Source organism: Pinus tabuliformis, chromosome 8 (genome assembly GCF_031772625.1).
Source record: "Pinus tabuliformis cultivar Carrire ecotype Pingquan chromosome 8, CPIR1, whole genome shotgun sequence".
Lineage (NCBI taxonomy): Eukaryota > Viridiplantae > Streptophyta > Pinopsida > Pinales > Pinaceae > Pinus > Pinus tabuliformis.
In genome coordinates this window covers 1,418,802,817-1,418,824,303 of record NC_142294.1, presented here as the reverse complement: position 1 = coordinate 1,418,824,303, position 21,487 = coordinate 1,418,802,817, and the positions used below count along the sequence as shown (strand labels likewise).

The following is a 21,487-nucleotide window of genomic DNA, read 5'->3' as shown; positions in this document are numbered from 1 at the left end:
TCATGGCCCAGAATTGTGACACAGTTCTGAGTTGCGTACTACTCATCTTGCCTTGCCCTGCGAACTTGCCTCCCAAGTCTTGCTTCTTGCCTTCCAAATTAGTTACATGGCGCTCACTATATATGCGTCATATGGGCTAGTGAACGGAATTGTCCCGCCCAATCGACGTGTCTCTTTGATTGGCCGACACTTCATATCTCACTAGCCAACGCTACAAATACTCATGTTGACTTCCTTTCTCATGAAGCCGACCCATTCATGTTGAAATCTCCAATATGGGTGTGGGCTCGGTTGGCATCACCTAGCCTACTCAATCCATCATATACAAGAAACCTCAAATTTGGGAAAACACTCAACACCTGAGCCAACTTATCCCCACTTAACTCATTGCACTTAGGAGCGCTCTTCTCAATTGTCTCATTTGATCATGGGCACACTTGTCTTGACTCACACGACTAAGAAACCCCAAAATGTCACACAATCATTGCAAATCATGCTATGCCTATCTAGTCTTGTGACTCAACTAGCCAAACTTGTGGCACTCGTGGGCACTCAACCCTAAGGCCCTAACATCCTTTCCCACTTCAAAGATGTTACCATCATAAAAAATGAACACCCCTGGCAATCCATCCACCACCAAGGTGTTGCATCCTCAAGAAGATTTTCCATCAAACTAACATCTCATGCAATCGAACAACCTCCTATCAAAAAGGATGAATCATGTGTTGAATGATCATTTCCTAACACTGCATAAATCATGTGAACTTGCAAATGCTCTCAAAAGAATGCAATGTGTTGGATCCCCTTGTGTCATTATCTAATCAAGTAGCTAATATGATCGTAGCGCCAACTCCACAATGTGAAAATTCCTAGTCCAAGGAACCCCTACTGCAGCAAAAACTTAATTTCGTAAAGTCGTAGCCCTGCATAAGCCCATTGGGATAGTAGTTCATAAATAAGAAACAAACATTTGAATCATAATTACCTTTGTGATGGTATTACATCATGACATCTTCGTGTAGGCGTTGGCATCCAACATACGTGTTGACACATCTCCTAAAGATATGTATTTTCAAGGGTCTCTATCTTTTCATGAATTCCATCAGTCTTCATATCTTTCTGGGAGATATCATAGTCAAATATTCTTGGTATTTCGAATGTTTGACTGCCTTTACCATTGTTGTGTATTCCACAATCTCTTCCATTCTTTCTTGACATATCTCATTCCTAGGAATTTCCAATTAGAGTTCCTCAATTGTAGTTAGTTGCCTCATCTTCCATATGAGGACATATTATGCTGATTTCATCTAGTGAATATGTGATCTATGCATTCCTATATCCTAGCTGGAGATCCTTTCTTTGATCATGCTTCTCAAGATAGAGCATTGATCCATGTTGTCTGCAACCATATGACATAACTTTTATAATATCACCTATGAGCATACATACCTCATCTTTCCTTTGGGTCATCCAGTCTTCCTGTATCAGCATCCTCTGAATGAAGGATCTTCATTCCATTATCCTGCTTCCCTGTTATGTCATCATGCCATCATCCCATGAATTCCACAAGTTTGGAATTCTTGATGAAACACTTGTCTCTACTCATGATTTGTGAAACTTTACATTGAAGATTCCATCAAAGAATATGGAGGATCTAGCATATCCTATCTTGCAAATGTTATGTATGATGAGCCTTGTCCTAGATTACTTCTTCCTTCTCCATAAGTATCTTTCAATGAGGTTTTCAAGAATTATGCCTTACATAGCTATAGACTTTTGTCCCAGACATTTTTCAAGCTACCCATGTCATGAGCTCTTAATGCTTCTACCATGATGCCATTCGCTAGTATGATGCATCTTATCTTATTTCCAAAGTTTCCTATCTATAAATTTATACAACAGAAGAATATCGTAGAGATATCTCACTTCTTCCTTCTTAGGCTTCTTTGTTTCAGGCTCTTCCACTCCTTCGATAATATGGGCTTCTTCCTTATTTATCTTGTTATTGTCCCTTTGAGAATAATCTCTTTTATAGTGCCCATATTCTTGACATCTATGGCACTGAACCTTAGCTATTTTCTTCTTTTTCTTTCAAGGAACAAATTTACCGAAATTTCCTTTTCTTTTAGCCACTGTTTGACCCATTTTTCTAGGTTCTTTATAACATTTTCCCTTCAACCTGTTCTCTTTTGTCTTGCATAGAGACCACAAATTGTTGAATGGGATAACTTCCTCTTCTTCATTGGACACGAGGTTACTTTGTTCATCAATTAGTGCTTTTAGAATGATGGGGATCATTTCCTTATCAGACATCATCTCTCCTAGGTCTTGTAATTGAGTTTTTATTTGAGATGCATTTGAGAGGCATGAAGATATACTTTGATCCTTCGATATCTTATATCTAAGTGATATGATCTTTCTTATTATGCTTCTAGAGAATAGATTTACTAGCTCATCATATATCTCTTTTGATGTCTCCAAATCGGTTATATGAGGAATGAGAGGATCTTTGATAGATTCCTTAAGAATATTTTGAGCCTTTAGATCCTTTTCCTTGTATTCAGATAGTGCTTGATCTTCAGATGGCTTGGAGATATTTCCATGGACATGATCAACGACTTCATTTACTTTGAGAATTATGTCTATCCTTCTTTTCCATGCAAGGAAGTTTGTTATCCCATCTAGCTTATGGTTTTCTTTGAAACATGAAGTCATTTTACTGTTGGGCATTGGATAATCCAACACTCCCTGTGTGTTTCGCAACATGGCTTAACCACTTCTTATGGATCCGTTAACTCTGGAAATGCATCCTTTTACTAACACCCGCAGGTTTTGGTGTAACAGCAATCGTGATTCCAAAAAGTGGTATTAGATCCAAAGGTCTCAAGTTCAAATCACACCTGGCTTGCACTAGGGGGAGATTGTTGGTCATTGGATAATCCAACGCTCCCTGTGTGTTTTGGGACATGGCTTAACCGCCTCTAGTGGATTTGTTAACTCTGGTGATGTGTCTTTTTACTAACTCCTGTGGGTTTTGGTGTAATGACAATCATATTTTCCAACATTTACTATATTATGAGAGAAGAGGTACTTCCTTGTGAAAATGGAATCTTCAACTAGATATCTTTGTTGGTGATGAATTTTATGCTTCTCAGATGATCCTTTTAAGGATAAGAAGGTCCTTACTTTGATGAAGGAAAGACTGCCTTCTTTTGGATGATCTTCTTCCAAGTGAAGTCCTTGCTTCAATAAAGAGAAGATCTCCCTTTTTATGACAACACCTTTCGATCTAGCCTTCTTTAGTCTTTCAAAAGCTTCCACTCCTAGGTGATGGATGAATGATGATCTGAAAGATGCTACTAGGGTTTTGGTCTTTCTTTTTGCTTCCTCCTTAATGATATTGATCTCTTGCTTGGTATTCTTTGTCTTGGTTTGATCCCTCTCTTGAACCTTTACTCTTATGTGTCTCGTTGATTAGATGCCTCTCCTTGACCTTAGCACCTTAGCTCCAATACCATGTTGAGAAATCTAAGGCATCAACAGTTAGGTGATTTTTCTATTTACGATAATTGCTTGTGATTGTCTTTTTACTACTTGATTACGATCTTCTCTTCTTGAGTTATTATTGTATTCTTTTCATCAAGACAATTACCAAATTATGAACAATAAAGAGACCAGAAACAGTATATAGGCTTGTCAGCCAGGGCCAAAACCTCTCACTCTTTTAGAGGAAAACCCAAACGAAATTCTTATTATAGATCTTCAATTGACGAATACCAAAATCATGACAAAGACCCTTGACGATAGAGTCCTCCCAAGACCAAGTCACTAGACTTCTCTCCAACACTATTCTTCCTCTTCTCTTTCTCGACTCCTTTGAGAATCTCGGTCTCTTCTTGTAGGTCTGCAACCCTATCAAAGAAATCCTAGAACACTTTCGCTCCTTGATTAGTCTCCTTAAGAGGGAGACTAATTTCACTTCCTTACTCAGCCTTCTTGAGCGAAGTCCTTTCCCAAACTAGATCAATGCAAACTATGGTCTATCCTTGCTAACTTCAGACCTGCCCTTCCTCGCACGTGTGAAGGTAAACTGACCCAAAAACAGTGCTCTAAAGATGACCCTCTCCTTTGCTATATTCCTTTGTTTCTCGTTGTCTTGGAGGCTTCTTCTAAGATGTAATGCCCACTTCCTTTTGGAGACTTGCTTCACTGAACTGCTTGCCTTCAAATGAGCGCGAGCACTGCTATATACACACGTTTGACCATGTCCTTTAGGCTGACATGATCACTTGGAGGAGGGCCGACATCATCTTCTATATTTCTCCCTTCGTTGTAAGTGGACTTTAAGAGGGATAGTGACAATGTCTTGGAGGACGAATTTACATAGACAAGTGTGACTCTTTAAAATGTGTAACATGTCTTCATTACATGACGATGACTCTTTAGACTTTTATGACTAGATGAAAAAATTCCTAAGGGCTCTTAATGGGAGCTTATACTAAAATAAAATATCTTTCTCATGAAACCCATGTTGAAAGTATTACAATAATTTTATTTTTCTTCTTTACATCTCTTACATAAAATTCACAATTACATGTCATTATGAAGACCGAAGCTAGTTACACTTTTCAACACCAAGGAGGCAGGGATCAAGAGGGAGAGTACAGTGGCCTACAACCTGTAGTAGAATGGGGTTGCAGAGAGGAACAACAAGTGTATCATTAGTGCGGTGAAGACCATGATCCATGATCAGAGTTTTCTAATGTTTTTTAGCATCGAGGCATGCAAATAAAGCTGTGTATTTGCACAATAGGAGCCCACACTGGATTCTAGAGGATAAGACACTAGAGAAAGCATTCATAGGAAAGAAAATTAAGATGGGAAATCTCTATATATACGGTTTCCAATCTTAATCCACATACCTCTGCAAAAGAGGACAAAATTGCAGCCATAAAGTGAGAGGGGCATCATGGTGGGATACTGCAAGGATTTGAAGGCTTATAGAATCTTCTTGATAGATCGACGGAAGACAATGTTTAGTGAAGGTGTCAAGTTCGAGGAGAAATTGGAACCTAGGAAATCTCAAGACCTACCAATAGTTGCAGATGGGCCTCAAGAGGAGGTACCAAAGGAGGAGCCAAGAGTAGAGATTTCCAATAGCGGAGAAATATAAGGCTAGATTTGGTTCTCTTGGATTCTCTCACCAAAAGGGAGTAGACAAGGAGGAGATGCTTGCTCCTAAATACATAATCCTGTATTTTAGTTATTTCAATAGATTTTGAGATGGGATGTGGCATACATAAGATGGATGTGAAGATTGTCTTCCTTAATCACATCATTGAGGAAGAATTCTACATCGAGCAACCACAGGGGTTTGAGGTCCACGACATAGAGACGCATGTATACAAGCTTAAGAAATCCCTATATGGACTCAAACAGTCGCCCAAGGCCTAGTATGCTAGGACTGACAGCTATCTGCAAGGCATAGGCTTCACCTAGAGTGAGGTAGATCCCAACCTATACTTCTCCTTGGTTGGATTTTAGACCCTCATTTTGATGTTGTATATGGACGATATCATTCTGAAAAGTGTAGAGAGACTAATGCAGGTTGGAAGTCAAATCTAGTGTCAAAATTTGAGATGAAGAATATTAGGTCAACGTATTACTTTATGGGATTTGAGGTTTAGCAGAAACCAAGAGAGACCTCCTTTCACAAGAAAAGTACAGTCTAGAGATGCTAAAGTGATTCAAGATGGAGCATATCATAACGATGACCACTCTAATCTTGACCAACCTAAAGAATATTGAGGACTAAACATCTATGTCTGCTATTACAATCACAATTCCAATCCCTCAACTACTATACTCATGAAACTCATACACAAAACCTCCTCGCCAACTTTTGTTTATTCGGTTTGATTATATTCTTTATCCATGAGGGTAGAGCGAACCTCAAATTTAGTTATGCTCTCCTTCATGACTCATAATTGTGACACGGTTTTGAGTTGCGCACTGCTCATCCTGCCTTGCCCTGTGAACGGACTTGTCCCGCCAAATCGACATGTCTCTTTGATTGGCCAACACTTAACATCTCACTAGAAAACACTACAAATACTCATGCCGACATTTTTTCTCATGAAACTGACCCATGCATGTTGAAATCTCCAATGTGGGGATGTGTGGGCTCGGTTGGCATGACCCGGGCTACTCAATCCATTGTACAGGAAACCTAAAATTTGGTTGAGCACTCAACACTTGAGTCCCTACTCAACTCATTGCACTCAGGCATACGCATCTCAACTGTCTCATTTGATCATGGGCACGCTCGTCTCGACTCACTTGACTAAGAAACCCCAAAATGTTTCACAATCATTGCAAATCGTGCTATGCCTATCTAGTCTTGCGATTTGACTAGCCAAACTTGTGGCATTTATGGGCACTCAACACTAAGGCCCTAACATCCTCCCCCACTTCAAAGATGTTGTCGCCCTAAAAAACGAACACCCTTGGCAATCCATCCGTCACCAAGGTGTTGCATCCTCAAATAGATTGTCCATCAAACTAACATCTTATGTCATCGAACAACCTCCTATCAAACTGCATGAATCATGTGTTGCATGATCATTTCCTAACACTACATCAATCATGTGAACTTGCAAATGATCTCATAAGAATGCCATGCGTTGGATCCCCTTGTGTCATTAGCTAATCAAGTAACTAATTTGATCGTAGCGCCAAATCCACAAGAACTCATACCATCCAAACAAGTGCAAACACATCACATCCAAATGTCGTCCCAAACATCTCTAAACATAAAATCAATCATGTCAAATCTTCTCATCAAGAAGTACCTCTCCTAAGCACTCCACATATATTTATACTCACCACCCTAAACAATTGACAATGAGCCCATCGCCAAGAGCTCACTGAGAAGATGAATTCTAGTAATCTTTAGGACTACCTCTCCACACTCCATATCTGACTCCAAATTCTAAAGATGTATCTTGGTCTCTTGAATATGCTCTATCTAATGCTAAAAACATGCCTTTAGCTCCTGGAATGACCCATCCATATTTGTTTGCAATCTATCTCAATAATAGGGGATAAGAACCTATCCTACCCTTGTTGTCCTTAATTAATCGCTCCAAATTTGGATCCCCAAGCCATACAACTGACTATCATCTCCCTAAACTATTCAATCTCCCTGTTGGGTCATCTATACCAAGGCTCATCATTTTGAATTTCATCCCATACTGCAATTGAAACCCTCCTGTATCCATCGAGGTAATCCTTAATCAAATCTCCCTCATCATAAATCTCCTTAATAAATCCCTCCAATTCTGGATCCTCAAGCCATACAACTGACTATCGTCTCCCTAAACTATTCAATTTCCCTGTTGGGTCGTCTATACAAGGCTCATCATTTGAATCTCATCCCATACTGCAAATGAAACCCTCCTGGATCCATTGAGGTAATCCTTAATCAAATATCTATCATCATAAAACTCAACAAACTCATCAAATTCAGGAGATGATGTCTTAGCGCCAACCATCTAAAGTCTCTTAGCAAGGCTCAGAACCCTCTCTACCAAGTCAGTCATCATCTTGGTCTATTGTAAACTCCTGTATGGACTCAAAGAAGTGCCCAAGGCCGGGTATGCTAGGATTGACAACTATTTGTAGGGCAAAGGCTTGACCAAGATTGAGGCAGATCCCAACCTATATTTCCTGTTGGTTGGCTCTGAGACCCTTATTTTGGTGTTGTATATGGATGATATCATTCTAAGAGGTGTAGAGAGACTAATGCAAGTTGCAAGTCATATTTAGCGTCATAAATTGAGATAAAGGATATTGGGTTGACACATTACTTTCTAGGACATGAGGTTTGGTAGCACCTAGGCGAGATCTTGCTTAGACAAGGGTAGTACACTCCAGAGATGCTAAAGAGATTCAAGATGTAGGATAGCATACCAATGGCCACTCTAGTGGCAACTAATCTGAAGAATATTGATTCTTCAATTTTAGAGTTGGCTAACTCTAGATAGTAATGGCAGTGGACTTGTTCATTGATGTATAAAATCAACACTCGACCAAACATTAGTTTTGTTGTTAAATAATGAATCCATATAGGTGAGGATAGTTTTAGATAGAGGAGGAATGACCTGTTATAGAGTTTTTTGAACCCAACGTTTCAGACTGCCAAGTGAGTCCATCATCAGGGGATGCGACAATAGATAATCTTCAAACCTTAATGATATATCCATGAGCTATGTTTAGGTTATATATATAGGTTATTAAGGAAGGATGTGAGAAATCAGGTCAACCATTTTTTTTTTCCTTATTATTATTATTTTATTTATTTATTTATTTTATTAATTGATTTATTTATTATTTAATTAGTTGGAACCAAGGGAGGTTCATCGAATTGCAGCAAAGCACGTATTTGGATATTTTCAAGGAACATTAGGATATGTATTGCAGTGTCTTGGTGGAGATTGTGTGAGGTTGCAGTGGTACTCAAATTCCAGATTGGGAAGGCAGTGATATAGATCGGAAGACCACCTTTGGGTGCTGCTTTAGTTTGGGGTCAATGCTTATTTCCTGATTCAGTAGGAAGCAAACCTCAAAGCACTAAGTTCAACTGAGGCAGGGTACATGGCGGCCAATCAAGCTCCAATATATTTCTACCGGGGAGTAGTTGGCATACGTTTTCACCAAGTCCTTGGTGAAGGGAGAGTTATTCTAGTTCTGAGACAAGCTTAGAGTGGTGGAAAATACCTTCCTCGCTAAGAGGGAGTGTTAGTGTTTGTAGCTAAGGAAACTATTTTCATGAGGGCATCTACTTATGGAAATCATCATTAAATGTATCTTGTGCCTTTTTCTAGAAGTTCACTTTATTAATTAATTAAATAAGTGAACGTTTTTTCATTAAAGTGGCTTTTAGTTAATAAAATGAATAAAGTGTGTCACTTTATGATTTAATTAAAATAGATCCATTGATCGCATGATTAGATCTTAGGCGTTGAACATTAGGTTTTTAACTCTTGTCAAAGTTAAAAAAAGAGAGTGCAAAGACACACAAAGCATTCATTTCACAAGTCATGTGAGTGAAGAAGAAAATTTATCTGATTTTCAGCCATTGGCGAGGATTTCAACAATGGTACAACAAGAAAAAGGCAACGAATATTTAGCCAAAGAGAAGGAAACAAATCATAAGCGAGGAAAAGGGCAGCCATACAACCAACCAGAGTAAGTCATACAATCGTCCATATAGATCTCGTATAGTCTTATAGATTGGAAAGCAAGCTACCTCAATTTAAATGAATGCTGAAATTTTCGGATTTGTTGTTTTCGTGGTTAATTTCTCAAAGCCATTTTCCTTGCAAGGGAGCTCTTGTAGTTTGTAGAGATTATTTTAAATAATGAACTAATCTATAAGACCAGAAATAGTTATGAACTGTCTGTGACTGCTTTTCTCATTTCCTATTGCATACAAAAGTTAATAATTCCCACAAATAACTACATCTGATCAGTTTCCATAGATAACTAGTTTTAGGATAAGTTAACATCCTCTAATAGCCATTTCCCAATCAGTGCAAATTCCCTTATAATTCCTTTCTAGACTGTTGAACCCCTTCCATTACTTGTTTATTCCTTTTCCAATCACTCTTCTATTAACCTTAGAGTTATGTACTTTTGCATCATTAATTTGACCTATAATGAGAAAATTTGTGTATTCAAATGTTTTAATGCAAAACAGAAATTTCGCTTCTCAAACAAGAGGCTTCCTAAATAGTAACCCTATTAATTTTCATCCTTTAGGGTTGTTATGAAATATAAACAAAACATTGTTGACAGCAGATAATATTCCCTTCCTTAACCTCCCTAATCGACTAAACAATTCAAGATATAAGACACCGATGTGTTCCAATGACTTTAATCCCTATATAGCAATCTTATCATGCATATAACATATCTAAAAACATTAATGGAACCTATAATAACATCAATAAAACTTTCCTTTTGTGTTTAATTATAATATTAAAACACTTAGCATATCTAACCTTAACTTATGTTAAATTGGCAAAACATATATTACTGGAAATTACGCACCATGAAGAATCTAAATGGTGCACGATTAAAAAACTCATTAATATGCCTAAAGACGAAGTTCATGTACATCAACAGATTATCACCACACTATTGCAATCCCCTAGCTCTCCAAAACCCTAGGTAAGGAAAACAATGAAAACCCTTTTTCACACCAATGAGGTGTAACAAGCATATGCCTAATTTATCATTCTTGACTATAACTAGTGACCCTATAGGAGTAAGTCAAATAGACATAATCCTTTTTATTATTGTAATGACATATTATAATATATATTAAATCAACAGAACCCTATAGGGAATTAGTAAATCGACAAGAATTTGATTGTAACAAAATTGTCATTGAATCAACAAATGGAAAGACCACTTTAAAAATTCTATTGTTCCTACAAGTCATGGTGAGGATCAACAAAAAAAATCATTTGAAAATATAGCAATAAAACATGTGTTTTAAGAATTGAATCAAACTATAGATAAATTATGCAAGCATTACTCCTACAAGAAGTGTCAATAAGGGTCATTGATCACAAATGAGAGAATGAAAAAGAATTTCTCCTTAAAGAGACATTTCCAAGTTCTAGAAAAAAATTGTACATGTTGATTTTCTAGAATTGAGAATGACTTGTGTAACTACGCTTGAACAAAAATGTCATATTTTGGTGGCTTAAACCAAATTAAGATGGAAGGTTGTATATGAACTCCTCTTGCCTATAAGCCAACAAATGTTTCTCAAACAACAACTTTATTTCTTTTGCAATGACCAAGAGACATAGATGTCAATGTAATGAAGCCTATAAAAAGGATTGTGAACTCAATTTTAAGCTACCTCAACTGGTCGGCCTCAACCAAAGTGCCCAAGCATATACCATGAACTTGAGATGAGTCACAACTCATCCATGTAGTTGTTTTTTGGTTATTGGTTACTTATTTCCATTTCACATCATTTTCTAGACCATGAAGTTGAGATGAGTCACAACTCATCCATGTAGTTGTTTTTTGGTAATTGGTTACTTATTTCCATTTCACATCATTTTATTTCTAACAATCAATGTTAAAGCATAGGTTGCTTGGAGAGAGAGATTGTGAAAGTTGTAAGATGGGGAATTTTTTTGTCTACTATTTTTGTGTAGGAGGAATATAATGTTGCTAGTTGCAAATTGTCCAAACTCCAAATCTTGGAAGAAAGTTGCAACTGTTATGTTTTGCACGTGTTGTTGAGATCGTCAAGGTGCTACAAAAGCTTGAGTTTAGATATACTTCAATACATATCATATTTGTAAGGGTGAGAAACGAGTGTCGAGTCACTTTATTCTAGATTTCATAGTTCAATCTTTTTTTTATTGTTAGAGTTTCCCATTTGGCTATAATACAATGATATTGGAAGTATAAATATGTATATTGTACTTATATCTAAACTTGTAGAGTTAGTAGAGAAGCTTAATGGAATGACCTCTAGTAGGCTAGATTAACATTAACCGATAACCCTAGTAAGCAATCATAGTTTTTCTACTAGCTCACGTTTTGGGCACATGATGAGGCTAACCTTTATGTTGCACAAAATTCAAATACTTGTTGTACCTAAATTGAAATGATGTAAGGTTGCAGGTGCTACATCATTAATTGTACCTAACATCGTCACGTTTTTGGACCAAATTAGAAAGGCTCACCTCACGCAAGTTATTTAAGCATACATTTTGTACAGACATTTGTTTGATTGCTAGGGATTTATTTAAGCATACATTTTGTACAGACATTTGTTTGAATGCTAGGGAGTTATTTAAGCATACATTTTGTACAGACATTTGTTTGATTGCTAGAGTTTCCCATTTGGCTAAAATCTAGTGCAGATAATGGAAGTTTAAATATCTAAGTTGTACTTTTATCTAACATTATAAAGTTAGAATAGAATATGAATGGAATGACTTCTTGCAAACAAGATCGACAATACGTGATAACCCTAATAAGAAAACATAGCTTCTTTGATTGGCTCGCGTTTTGGGCACATGATGAAGCTAATCTTGATGTTGTTGTAAAACAATCAAATAATTGTTTTACTTGAATTGAAATGATATAATGTTGGAAGGGATTCATGATCGGTTTTACCCAATACCCTCATGTTTTTGGTCCAATTTGTAATGCCTAGCCTTCAGCAAGTTATTTAAGCATACATTTTGTAACACATGGAGTCCTCCCTCTCATGCATGGAGAGCAGGTAGAATCAATTTTTGGAATGAACCACTTGGAAAGGTACCACGGTCGCAGGTACTCGTATGTTGACCCAATGTTGTTGGAGATGTTCAATATTCTATTAAGGGGCAAATGTGTGAAGCAATCTCAAAAAGTGTGATAGTTGAGACCAAGTCATGGTTGAGGAATCTAACATGCAAATGAAAAGATTTTGCTTATAACTGGTGAGTATAATGGTTTCCACCCATGTATCTCAATAGATATATTTCGTTTAATATGGACATCAAAGATCATATTTCTATAGGTACAAAGATCATATTTTTGTAGGTGTTTTCTAACTATTATACATTTTGGAGATTTTGGTTGGAATTTGGTGAAACAATTTTTTGTCAAATTATGATATTTTGTATTTAAAATGTGTTTTTGACTACATATATGGATTCATCACCTTGAAAAACCTTAAGGCATGCAGAGTGCAGAGAGTTCACAACTCAAATTTGTGATTCCAACAAAGCCCTGCAATATTCTGGGAAAATTTGGCCACAACGAAGGTGTTGAGGACAGAAACAAAGGTGAATACACCTTTAATGAGATCATTGATATTTCCAAGGAGGTAGGGATCAAGATGGAGAATACAGTGGCCTAAAAACTGTAGTAGAATGGGGTCGCAGAGAGGAACAACAAGTGTATCATTAGTGCGGTGAAGACCATGATCCATGATCAGAGTTTGTTGATGTTTTTCAGCATCGAGGCATTCAAAAAAGTTGTTTATTTGCATAATAAAATCCCACACTAGATTCTGGAAGATGAGACACTAGAGGAAGCATTCACAAGAAATAAACCTAAGATAGGACATCTCTAGATATATGGTTTTCCAATATATACCCACATAACTCTCGAAAAAGAGGACAAAGTTGCAGCGATCAAGTGAGAGGGGCATCATGGTGGGATATTGCAAGGATTTGAAGGCTTATAGAATCATCCTAATAGATCGACAGAAGACAATGATGAGTGAAGGTGTTAAGTTCAAGGAGAACTTGCAATCTAGGAAATCTCATGACCAACCAATAGTTGCAGAGGAGCCTCAAGAGGATAAACCAAAGGAGGAGCCAAGTGTATAGATTTCCAATAGCGGAGAAATATAAGGCCAGATTTGGTGCTCTTGAGTTCTCTCACAAAAAGGGAGTAAACTACGAGGAGATGCTTGCTCCTAAATGTACTTACTCCTCTATTTGCGTAGTTCTTTCAATAGCTTTTGAGATGGGATGGAGCATCCATCAGATGGATGTGAAGATTTCCTTCCTTAATCACATCATCGAGGAAGAATTCTACATTGAGCAAGCACAGGGGTTTGAGGTCCATGACAGAGTGACGCATGTATGCAGGCTTAAGAAACCCCTATATGGACTCAAACAGTCACCCAGGGCCTAGTATGCTAGGATTCAAAATTGTCAGCACAACATAGGCTTGACCAAGAGTGAGGTAGATCCCACCCTATAATTCTCGTTGGTTGGATTTGAGACCCTCATTTTGGGGTTATATATGGACGATCTCATTCTACCAAGTGTAGAGAGACTAATGAAAGTTGGAATTCAAATCTAGTGTCATAATTTGAGATGAGGGATATTAGGTCAATGCATTACTTTTTGGGACTTGAGGTTTAGCAACAAACAAGCGAGATCCTCGTCGCACAAGGAAAGTAAAATCTAGAGATGCTAAAGTCATTCAAGATGGAGCATAGCATAACGATGGACACTCTAATACTAACCAATCTAAAGATGATTGAGAACTAAACATCTATGTCTGCTATTACAATCACAATTACAATCCCTCAAATAATATTCTCATCCAACTCATGCAAAAAACCTCCTCTCCAACATCTGTTCATTTGATTTTCTTCTCTTCTTTATCCGTGAGCATAGAGTGAACCTCAAATTCCATTCTTCTCTCCTTCATGGCTCAGAATTGTGACACAGTTCTGAGTTGCTTATTGCTCATCTTTCCTTTCCCTGCGAACTTGCCTCCCAAGTCTTGCTTCTTGCCTTCCAACTTAGTTACACAACTCTTAATATATATGCATCATATGGGCTAGTGAAGGGACTTGTCCCACCCAATCGACGTGTCTCTTTACTTGGATGACACTTCATATCTCACTATCCAACACTACAAATACTCATGCTAACTTCCCTTCTCATGAAACCGATTCATTCATGTTGAAATCTCCAATGTGGGGATGTGTGGGCTCGGTTGGCATGACGTGGCCTACTCAATCCATCATACAAGAAACCTCAAATTTGGGCTAAAGCTCAACACTCGAGCTAACTTATCCCCACTTAACTCATTGCACTCGGGCGCACTTGTCTCAACTGTCTCATTTGATCATGGGCATGCTCGTCTCAACTCACTTAACTAAGAAACCCCAAAATGTCGCACAATCGTTGGAAATCATGTTATGCCTATCTAGTCCTGCGACTTGACTAGCCAAACTTGTGGTGCTTGTGGGTGCTCAACCCTATGGCCCTTGTTATACTCCTATACCAATAGGTGTCATATTTCATGATTGACTTGTTGAGCTCTGTAATATCTTCATCCTTTTCCTTGTTGCAAAGGTTTTCCATATTATCAAAAAATCAAAAAAATCAAAAAGTTTAAAAAATGTAAAGAGGGTATGCCCTAAAATAAAAATCAAAGGGTAAAAAGAATAAAATGGTCAAAAAAGTGAAAGAAATGAACCCCAAAAAAAGAAAGACTAGGAAAGTGTGCAAGTCCAAAATGCCACTACTTTTTCATTTTTCGTAAATAAAGCATTATGTGCAGCTTGTTATTTTATGCCACAATTGATGAATGGCCAAACAGCTCAATCTTGGCTAGTTCATGTTTTGAATTTCATGTTTTAGAGAGAGAGAATAAAATCTGACCAAATTGTTTAATCTTGGCAGATAAGTAGATAGGTAGAGAAGCAAAGGAGCTCAAAAGTTAAATCTGAGCCCTTGGATGTAATAAGTGCAGACTTAGGTAGGCTTTCCATGAAAAGAAAAAGAAAAGTTGAAAAGGGTTTGCTAGTCTAATTGCACTCAAAGAAAGAAGAAAAAATTCTAGGCCAAGTAGGCAGGGTAGGTAGATTGGTGTTGCAGAATGATACTTGTGATGGATCATGTCTCTCAATATGTTAACTTCTACTTTTATCACAAGTACCATGGAGGACATCACACTTGATGCAGCTCAAGCGAGGCAGGGTTGACATGACTAACTCCCCTTCATACTTTCCCCTAAATCATTCACTAACTCCCCCAAAGGTATTAAGATCTACTTAATATCACTCACAAGCCACTCATTCCATTTCATCAATTGCCTAAGTAAAACCCCATTTTACTTAGGAGAATAGCCATATTTCTCATATAAAACCACTTTTCCCTTTTAGCCTAAATTTTTAACCATATAACTTAGCGCTTTCCACTTCAAAATTCATATTAACTTTAATTTATATTATTTAAATCCCACTTTGTCACCCTTCCCCGTATTATGTAAATATAATAAAAACACCAAATATTAATTTATCCCCGCCTCGGTCGATTACGACCATAGCACCGTTTTAAAAAGGGATTAATAAGTTTATCTGGAATTTATTAAGAACCCTTCCCGCCACGCAAACCATGGGTTAATTATCCACCTGGGCTAACTAATAACCAACCCCGCGACCAATAAAGTTACGCTCGATACCATTAAAAAACATTGTTTATTTGCGTCGGCCCCGCGAGTTAAACTCTCGCCATCTCCATTCACCATCCACCGTCAGATCTCGACCCATCCATCCAACGGTCCAAAACCATTTCGCGACCCCCTCCTTCGCCGAATGTTAACATGTGATCGGCCGGTGGTTTTGCCACCATAGCAAGGACACACGTCGCGCTCCCGCTATGATCGCTTGCCCTCCGCCCAATACCACCATGCCCCAAAAGCGGTGCCGAAAAAACCGCTTACCACCGTCCTTCTGCTGACATCATCCTCTGATGTCACCCTTCACTGACATCATCCATCTTTCTGCTGATGTCACCCGCCACGTCACTGCCATGTCGTTTATCCCGTACTCTTGCTGATGTCATGCTTACATCATCCATCCTTCAAATCAAAAATTCCTGGCAAGCTTCATTTTGTCCAAAAACACCAAAAAAATATCATTTTTTTCTATATTTCGCTACAAATGGTGCTCCGGGCGTAAAAGCGACTGAGTTCACAGTTCTAGTTTCTCGACTGCCTCCGGACCAGAAAAAGGCTCCATCGACGAGCTCCTCCGCCTGTCAACGGACCCTCCAGTGTACGGTTTCCTCCTCTTTGACATAGGTACCTGTAAATTTTCTCACTACATGGCTATCAGCGCATCAATTGCTGGAAACATCTCAGCAATCTCCACAAAAATATCTAAGTGTTATGAATCGAAAGGCGCAGAACAACCTCCAGTGCCCCAAAAAACAGGTGTTTATCCATAGTTACGCTGTTACCCTTGGGAAAAGGGAAATTTTGGGCTAAATATCAGACAACAATCAGCAGGGGAAAGTGCATTAAAGAGCATCAAAACAAAGTTAAAGAGTATCAGTTCAACATTAAAGTGTATCAGATCAGAATTGAAGAATGTCAGAGCAGAATTAAAAGCAGTAGAGAAGAATTAAAGAAGGCAGATCAGAATTAAAGAACAAATTTAAGACAGGCAGTCAGCGCAGAGCTACTGCAGAAGACAGCTGCCAGCCGAAGTAAAGAGCCATCCTCCAACACAACATAATTTAGCTGTTTCTATTTTACTTGTATATTATTACTAAACCTAGATATTATCTCACAGTTTATGAGATATTTGTTGTACATATTTGTTGCATAAATACCCCCTCCATTGGAGTATTAGGAGGTTGGTGGTGTGTGAATTTTCTAGACTTTGTTGTAATACTGTTATTTGGGAATAAAGAGCTATTGGAATCAAACTTGTCTAGGCTACTGGATGAAGAATTGAAGCAGAGGACTTGTCACAGAATTCTTGAATCAACCTCCGGATCAATAAGTCCCCTATATCTTGTGTTTTACAGTTTTCTGGTTTACTATATCATCTGTGTTTCATAATCTGAATGATAAAGAAAAAGGTTAATTTCAGAATTTGCTTGATTGCACTCTGTTTTCAGTCTTTGTTGTTCTCTTTGTTTTCTTTAGAATTAGAATAATCAGTGAACTCTTAATTGCTCCTGTTTCCTGATTCTTTCATGTTGATTATTTTCCAAGGAATTCTTAACTACTCCTTATCAGTAATCATCCATCTTCCCTCTTTCAATATGTTGAAGGATTCTTAACTGCCCTTCACCCATTTGAGCCCATTCCATCTGTTTCAATCCTTCAGTTGTTCCTTGTTTGACTACCTTGCTCTGTGAAGCCATCCCCTATTAAGAAACCAAATCTAGAAAGCCTTTTTCTTTGACTCCATCATGCCCAATGGACTGAACTATTCTATCTTACATCTCTGTTCTATTGAATCTCACCACCCAAACTCAAAACAAAACCCTTTAAATTCATAACTAGCCTAATACCTTTAAAAAAAAAGCTAAATCATAAAGAGAGAGCCCTCTCTGCATACAGATTGGCTAGATTTTGTATCTAAAAGATAGGTCTGTGGTTACCTCGACAGTATTCCCTTTCTTACAACTTTGGGAAAAACCTGAGTGATAACAGCCCTAACATCCTCCCCCACTTCAAAGTTGTTACCGTCCTCAAAATTGAACACCCATGGCAATCCATCCATCACCGAGGTGTTGCATCCTCAAGGAGATTGTCCATCAAACTAACATCTCATGCAATTGAACAACCTCCTATCAAACTGCATGAATCATGTGTTGAATGATCATTTCCTAACACTACATCAATCATGTGAACTTGAAAATGCTCAAATAAGAATGCCATGTGTTAGATCCCCTTGTGTCATTAGCTAATCAGGTAGCTAATCTGATGGTAGCGCCAACTCCACAAGAACTCATAACATCCAAACAAGTGTAAACACATCACATCCCAATGTTGTCCCAAACATCTCTACACATAAAATCCATCATCTCAAATCTTCTCATCAAGAAGTACCTCTCCTAAGTACTCCACATATCTTTATACTCGCCACACTATACAATTGACGATGAAACCATCAATAAGAGCTCACTGAGAAGATGAAGTCTAGTAGTCTTGAGGACTACTTATCCACACTCCATATCTGACTCCAAACTCAAATCTAGTATCAAAATTTGAGATGAAGGATATTAGTTCAATGCATTACTTTTTGGGACTTGAGGTTTAGCAGCAGCAAAGCAAGATCCCTCACACAAGGAAAGTACAATCTAGAGATGCTAAATTCATTCAAGATGGAGCATAGCATAATGAGGGACACTCTAATGCTGACCAATCTAAATAATTTTGAGGACTAAACATTTATGTTTGCTATTACAATCGCAATTCCAACCCCTCAACTACTATTTTCATCCAAGTCATGCACAGAACCTCCTCTCCAACTTTTGTTGATTCAGTTTCCTTCTCTTCTTTATCTGTGAGGGTAGAGCGAAAGCTCAAATTCCGTCTACTCTCCTTCATGGCTCAAAATTGTGATAATTCTAAGTTACATACTACTCATCTTGCCTTGCCCTATGAACTTGCAACCCAACTCAACTCAGTTACATGGCTCTCAATATATATGTGTCATATGGGCTAGTGAACGGACTTGTACTGCCCAATCAACGTCTCTCTTTGATTGGCCGACACTTCATATCTCACTAGCCAACACTACAAATACTCATGTCGGCTTCCTTTCTCATGAAGCCAACCCATTCATGTTGAAATCTCCAATGTGGGGATGTGTGGGTTCAGTTGGCATGAACTTGCCTACTCAATCCATCAAACAGGAAACCTCAAATTTGGGCAAATGCTCAACACTTGAGCCAACTTAACCCCACTCAACTCATTAAACTTGGGCACACTCGTCTCAATTGTCTCATTTGATCATGGGCACGCTCATCTCAACTCACTTGACTAAGAAACCCCAAAATGTCGCACAATTGTTGCAAATCATGCTATACCTATCTAGTCTTGCGACTTGACTAGCCAAACTTGTGGCACTTGTGGGCGCTCAACCTTAAGGAGGCCCTAACATCCCCCCCAACTTCAAAGATGTCATTGTCCTAAAAAATGAACACCCCTGGAAATCCATCCATTTCCAAGGTGTTGCATCCTCAAGAATATTGTCCATCAAACTAACATCTCATGCAGTCGAACAACCTCCTATCAAAATGCATGAATCATGTGTTGAATGATCATCTCCTTACACTGCATAAATCATGTGAACTTGCAAATGCTATCATAAGAATGGATATTTTTGGATCCCTTGTGTCATTAGCTAATCAAGTATCTATTAGGATCGTAGCACCAACTCCACAATGTGAAAATTCCTAGTCCAAGGAACCCCTACTACAGCAAAAACTGAATTTCGTACAGTCGTATAGATTGTGGAGCAAGCTGCCTCGATTTCATTGAAGACTGAAAATTTCCGTGTTTGTTGTTTTCGTGGTTAATTTCTCAAAGCCATTCTCCTTGTAAGGGAGCTCTCGTAAATTGTCGAGATTATTTTAAATGATGAACTAATCTAGAATACCAAAAATAATTATGCACTGTCTGTGATTGTTTTTCTGATTTCCTATTGCATATAAAAGTTCATAATTCCAACAAATAACTAGATCTAATCAATTTCCTTAGATAGTTGGTTTTAGGATAATTTAACATCCTCTAATAGCCATTTCCCAATCAGTGCAAATGCCCTTACGATTTCTTTCTAGACTTTTGAGCCTCTTCCATTACCTTTTGATTCCTTTTCAAATCACTCTTCTATTAATCTTAAAGTGATGTATTTTTCCATCATTAATTTGACCTATAATGAGAAAATTTGTGTATTCAAATGTTTTAATGCAAAACTGAATTTTTTCCTCTCAAACAAGAGGTTTCCTAAATAGTAACCCTATTAATTTTCATCCTCTATGGTTGTTATAAAATATAAACAAAACGTTGTTGACATCAGACGAGATTCCATTTCTTAACCCACCTAATCAATTACACAATTCAAGAGATAAGACATCGATGTGTCCCAATTACATTCATCCCTCTAGGGAAATCTTATCATGCATATAACATATCTAAAAACATTAACAAAACCTATAATAACATCAATACAACTTTCTTTTTGTTGTTCAATTATAATATTAAATCACTTAGCATATATACCCTTAACTTATGTTAAATTGGCTAAACATATATTATTGGAAATTACCCACCATGAAGAATCTAAATGTTTGACAATCAAATCTACAATTTAAACTAGTGGATGGTTAAAAAAAATTCATTAATATGGATAAAGATTGAGTTTGTGTACATCAAAACCCTAGGTAAGGAAAACAATGAAAACCCTTTCTCACAACAATGAGGTATAACAAGCATATGCTTAATTTATCATTCTTGACTATTACTAGTGACCCTATAGGAGTAAGTCAAATAGGCATAATCCTTTTTAGTGTTGTAATGACATATTATAATATATAGTAAATCAACAAAACCCTATAGGGAATTAGTAAATCGACAAGTATTTGATTGTTACAAAATTGCCATTGAACCAACAAATGGAAAGACCACTTTGAAAATTATATTATTCCTATGATTCATGGTGAAGATTGATGAAAAATTCATTTGAAATATAGCAATAAAACATGTGTTTTAAGAATTGAATCAATCAAAAAACCTAGGGTGCGCGCTCCTGCTGCCGCTGCTGCCTGCAACCTGCTTGAAGATCCTAGCGCGCGGGCTCCTACTCCCTTTGACGCCTGCAACCTGCTTTGTATCGACCCTCGGCTGCTCGGATGGCCCCTCCGGAGGCTCCACCAGAGGAGGCAGCACAACAGCAAGAATTTTCGACATTGATAAACTCCTTACCTCCTCAGTGTGCTCACCCTTCGATTTCCAAGTTTGTTAAAAAAATCGAGGGGTTACAGGAAGTCTCTCTCCCTCCTACTTTGCCCAGAATGGCTGCTCTTGCTCTGGCGGAAAAAGGACTTATAGGGCAATTTACAGGTCTCTGGCCCTCACCAAAAACTGTTCAGAGGTGGGTGGAAAGGAATTGGACAGACAAAATTCAAGG

General features: G+C 37.9%; 1 protein-coding gene across 1 annotated transcript in view; it reads right to left on the bottom strand.

Annotated features, from left to right (window-relative positions):
• The window catches only part of LOC149240910 (plasma membrane ATPase 2-like), an 89,841-nt gene extending 68,574 nt beyond the window's left edge, over window positions 1-21,267 (bottom strand). Inside the window, exon 1 of the mRNA XM_089370356.1 lies at window positions 21,130-21,267. Within this exon, the coding sequence (XP_089226482.1) occupies window positions 21,130-21,267 (138 nt within the window). The remainder of the gene's footprint in view (window positions 1-21,129) is intronic.
• Window positions 21,268-21,487: the final 220 nt, after the last annotated feature.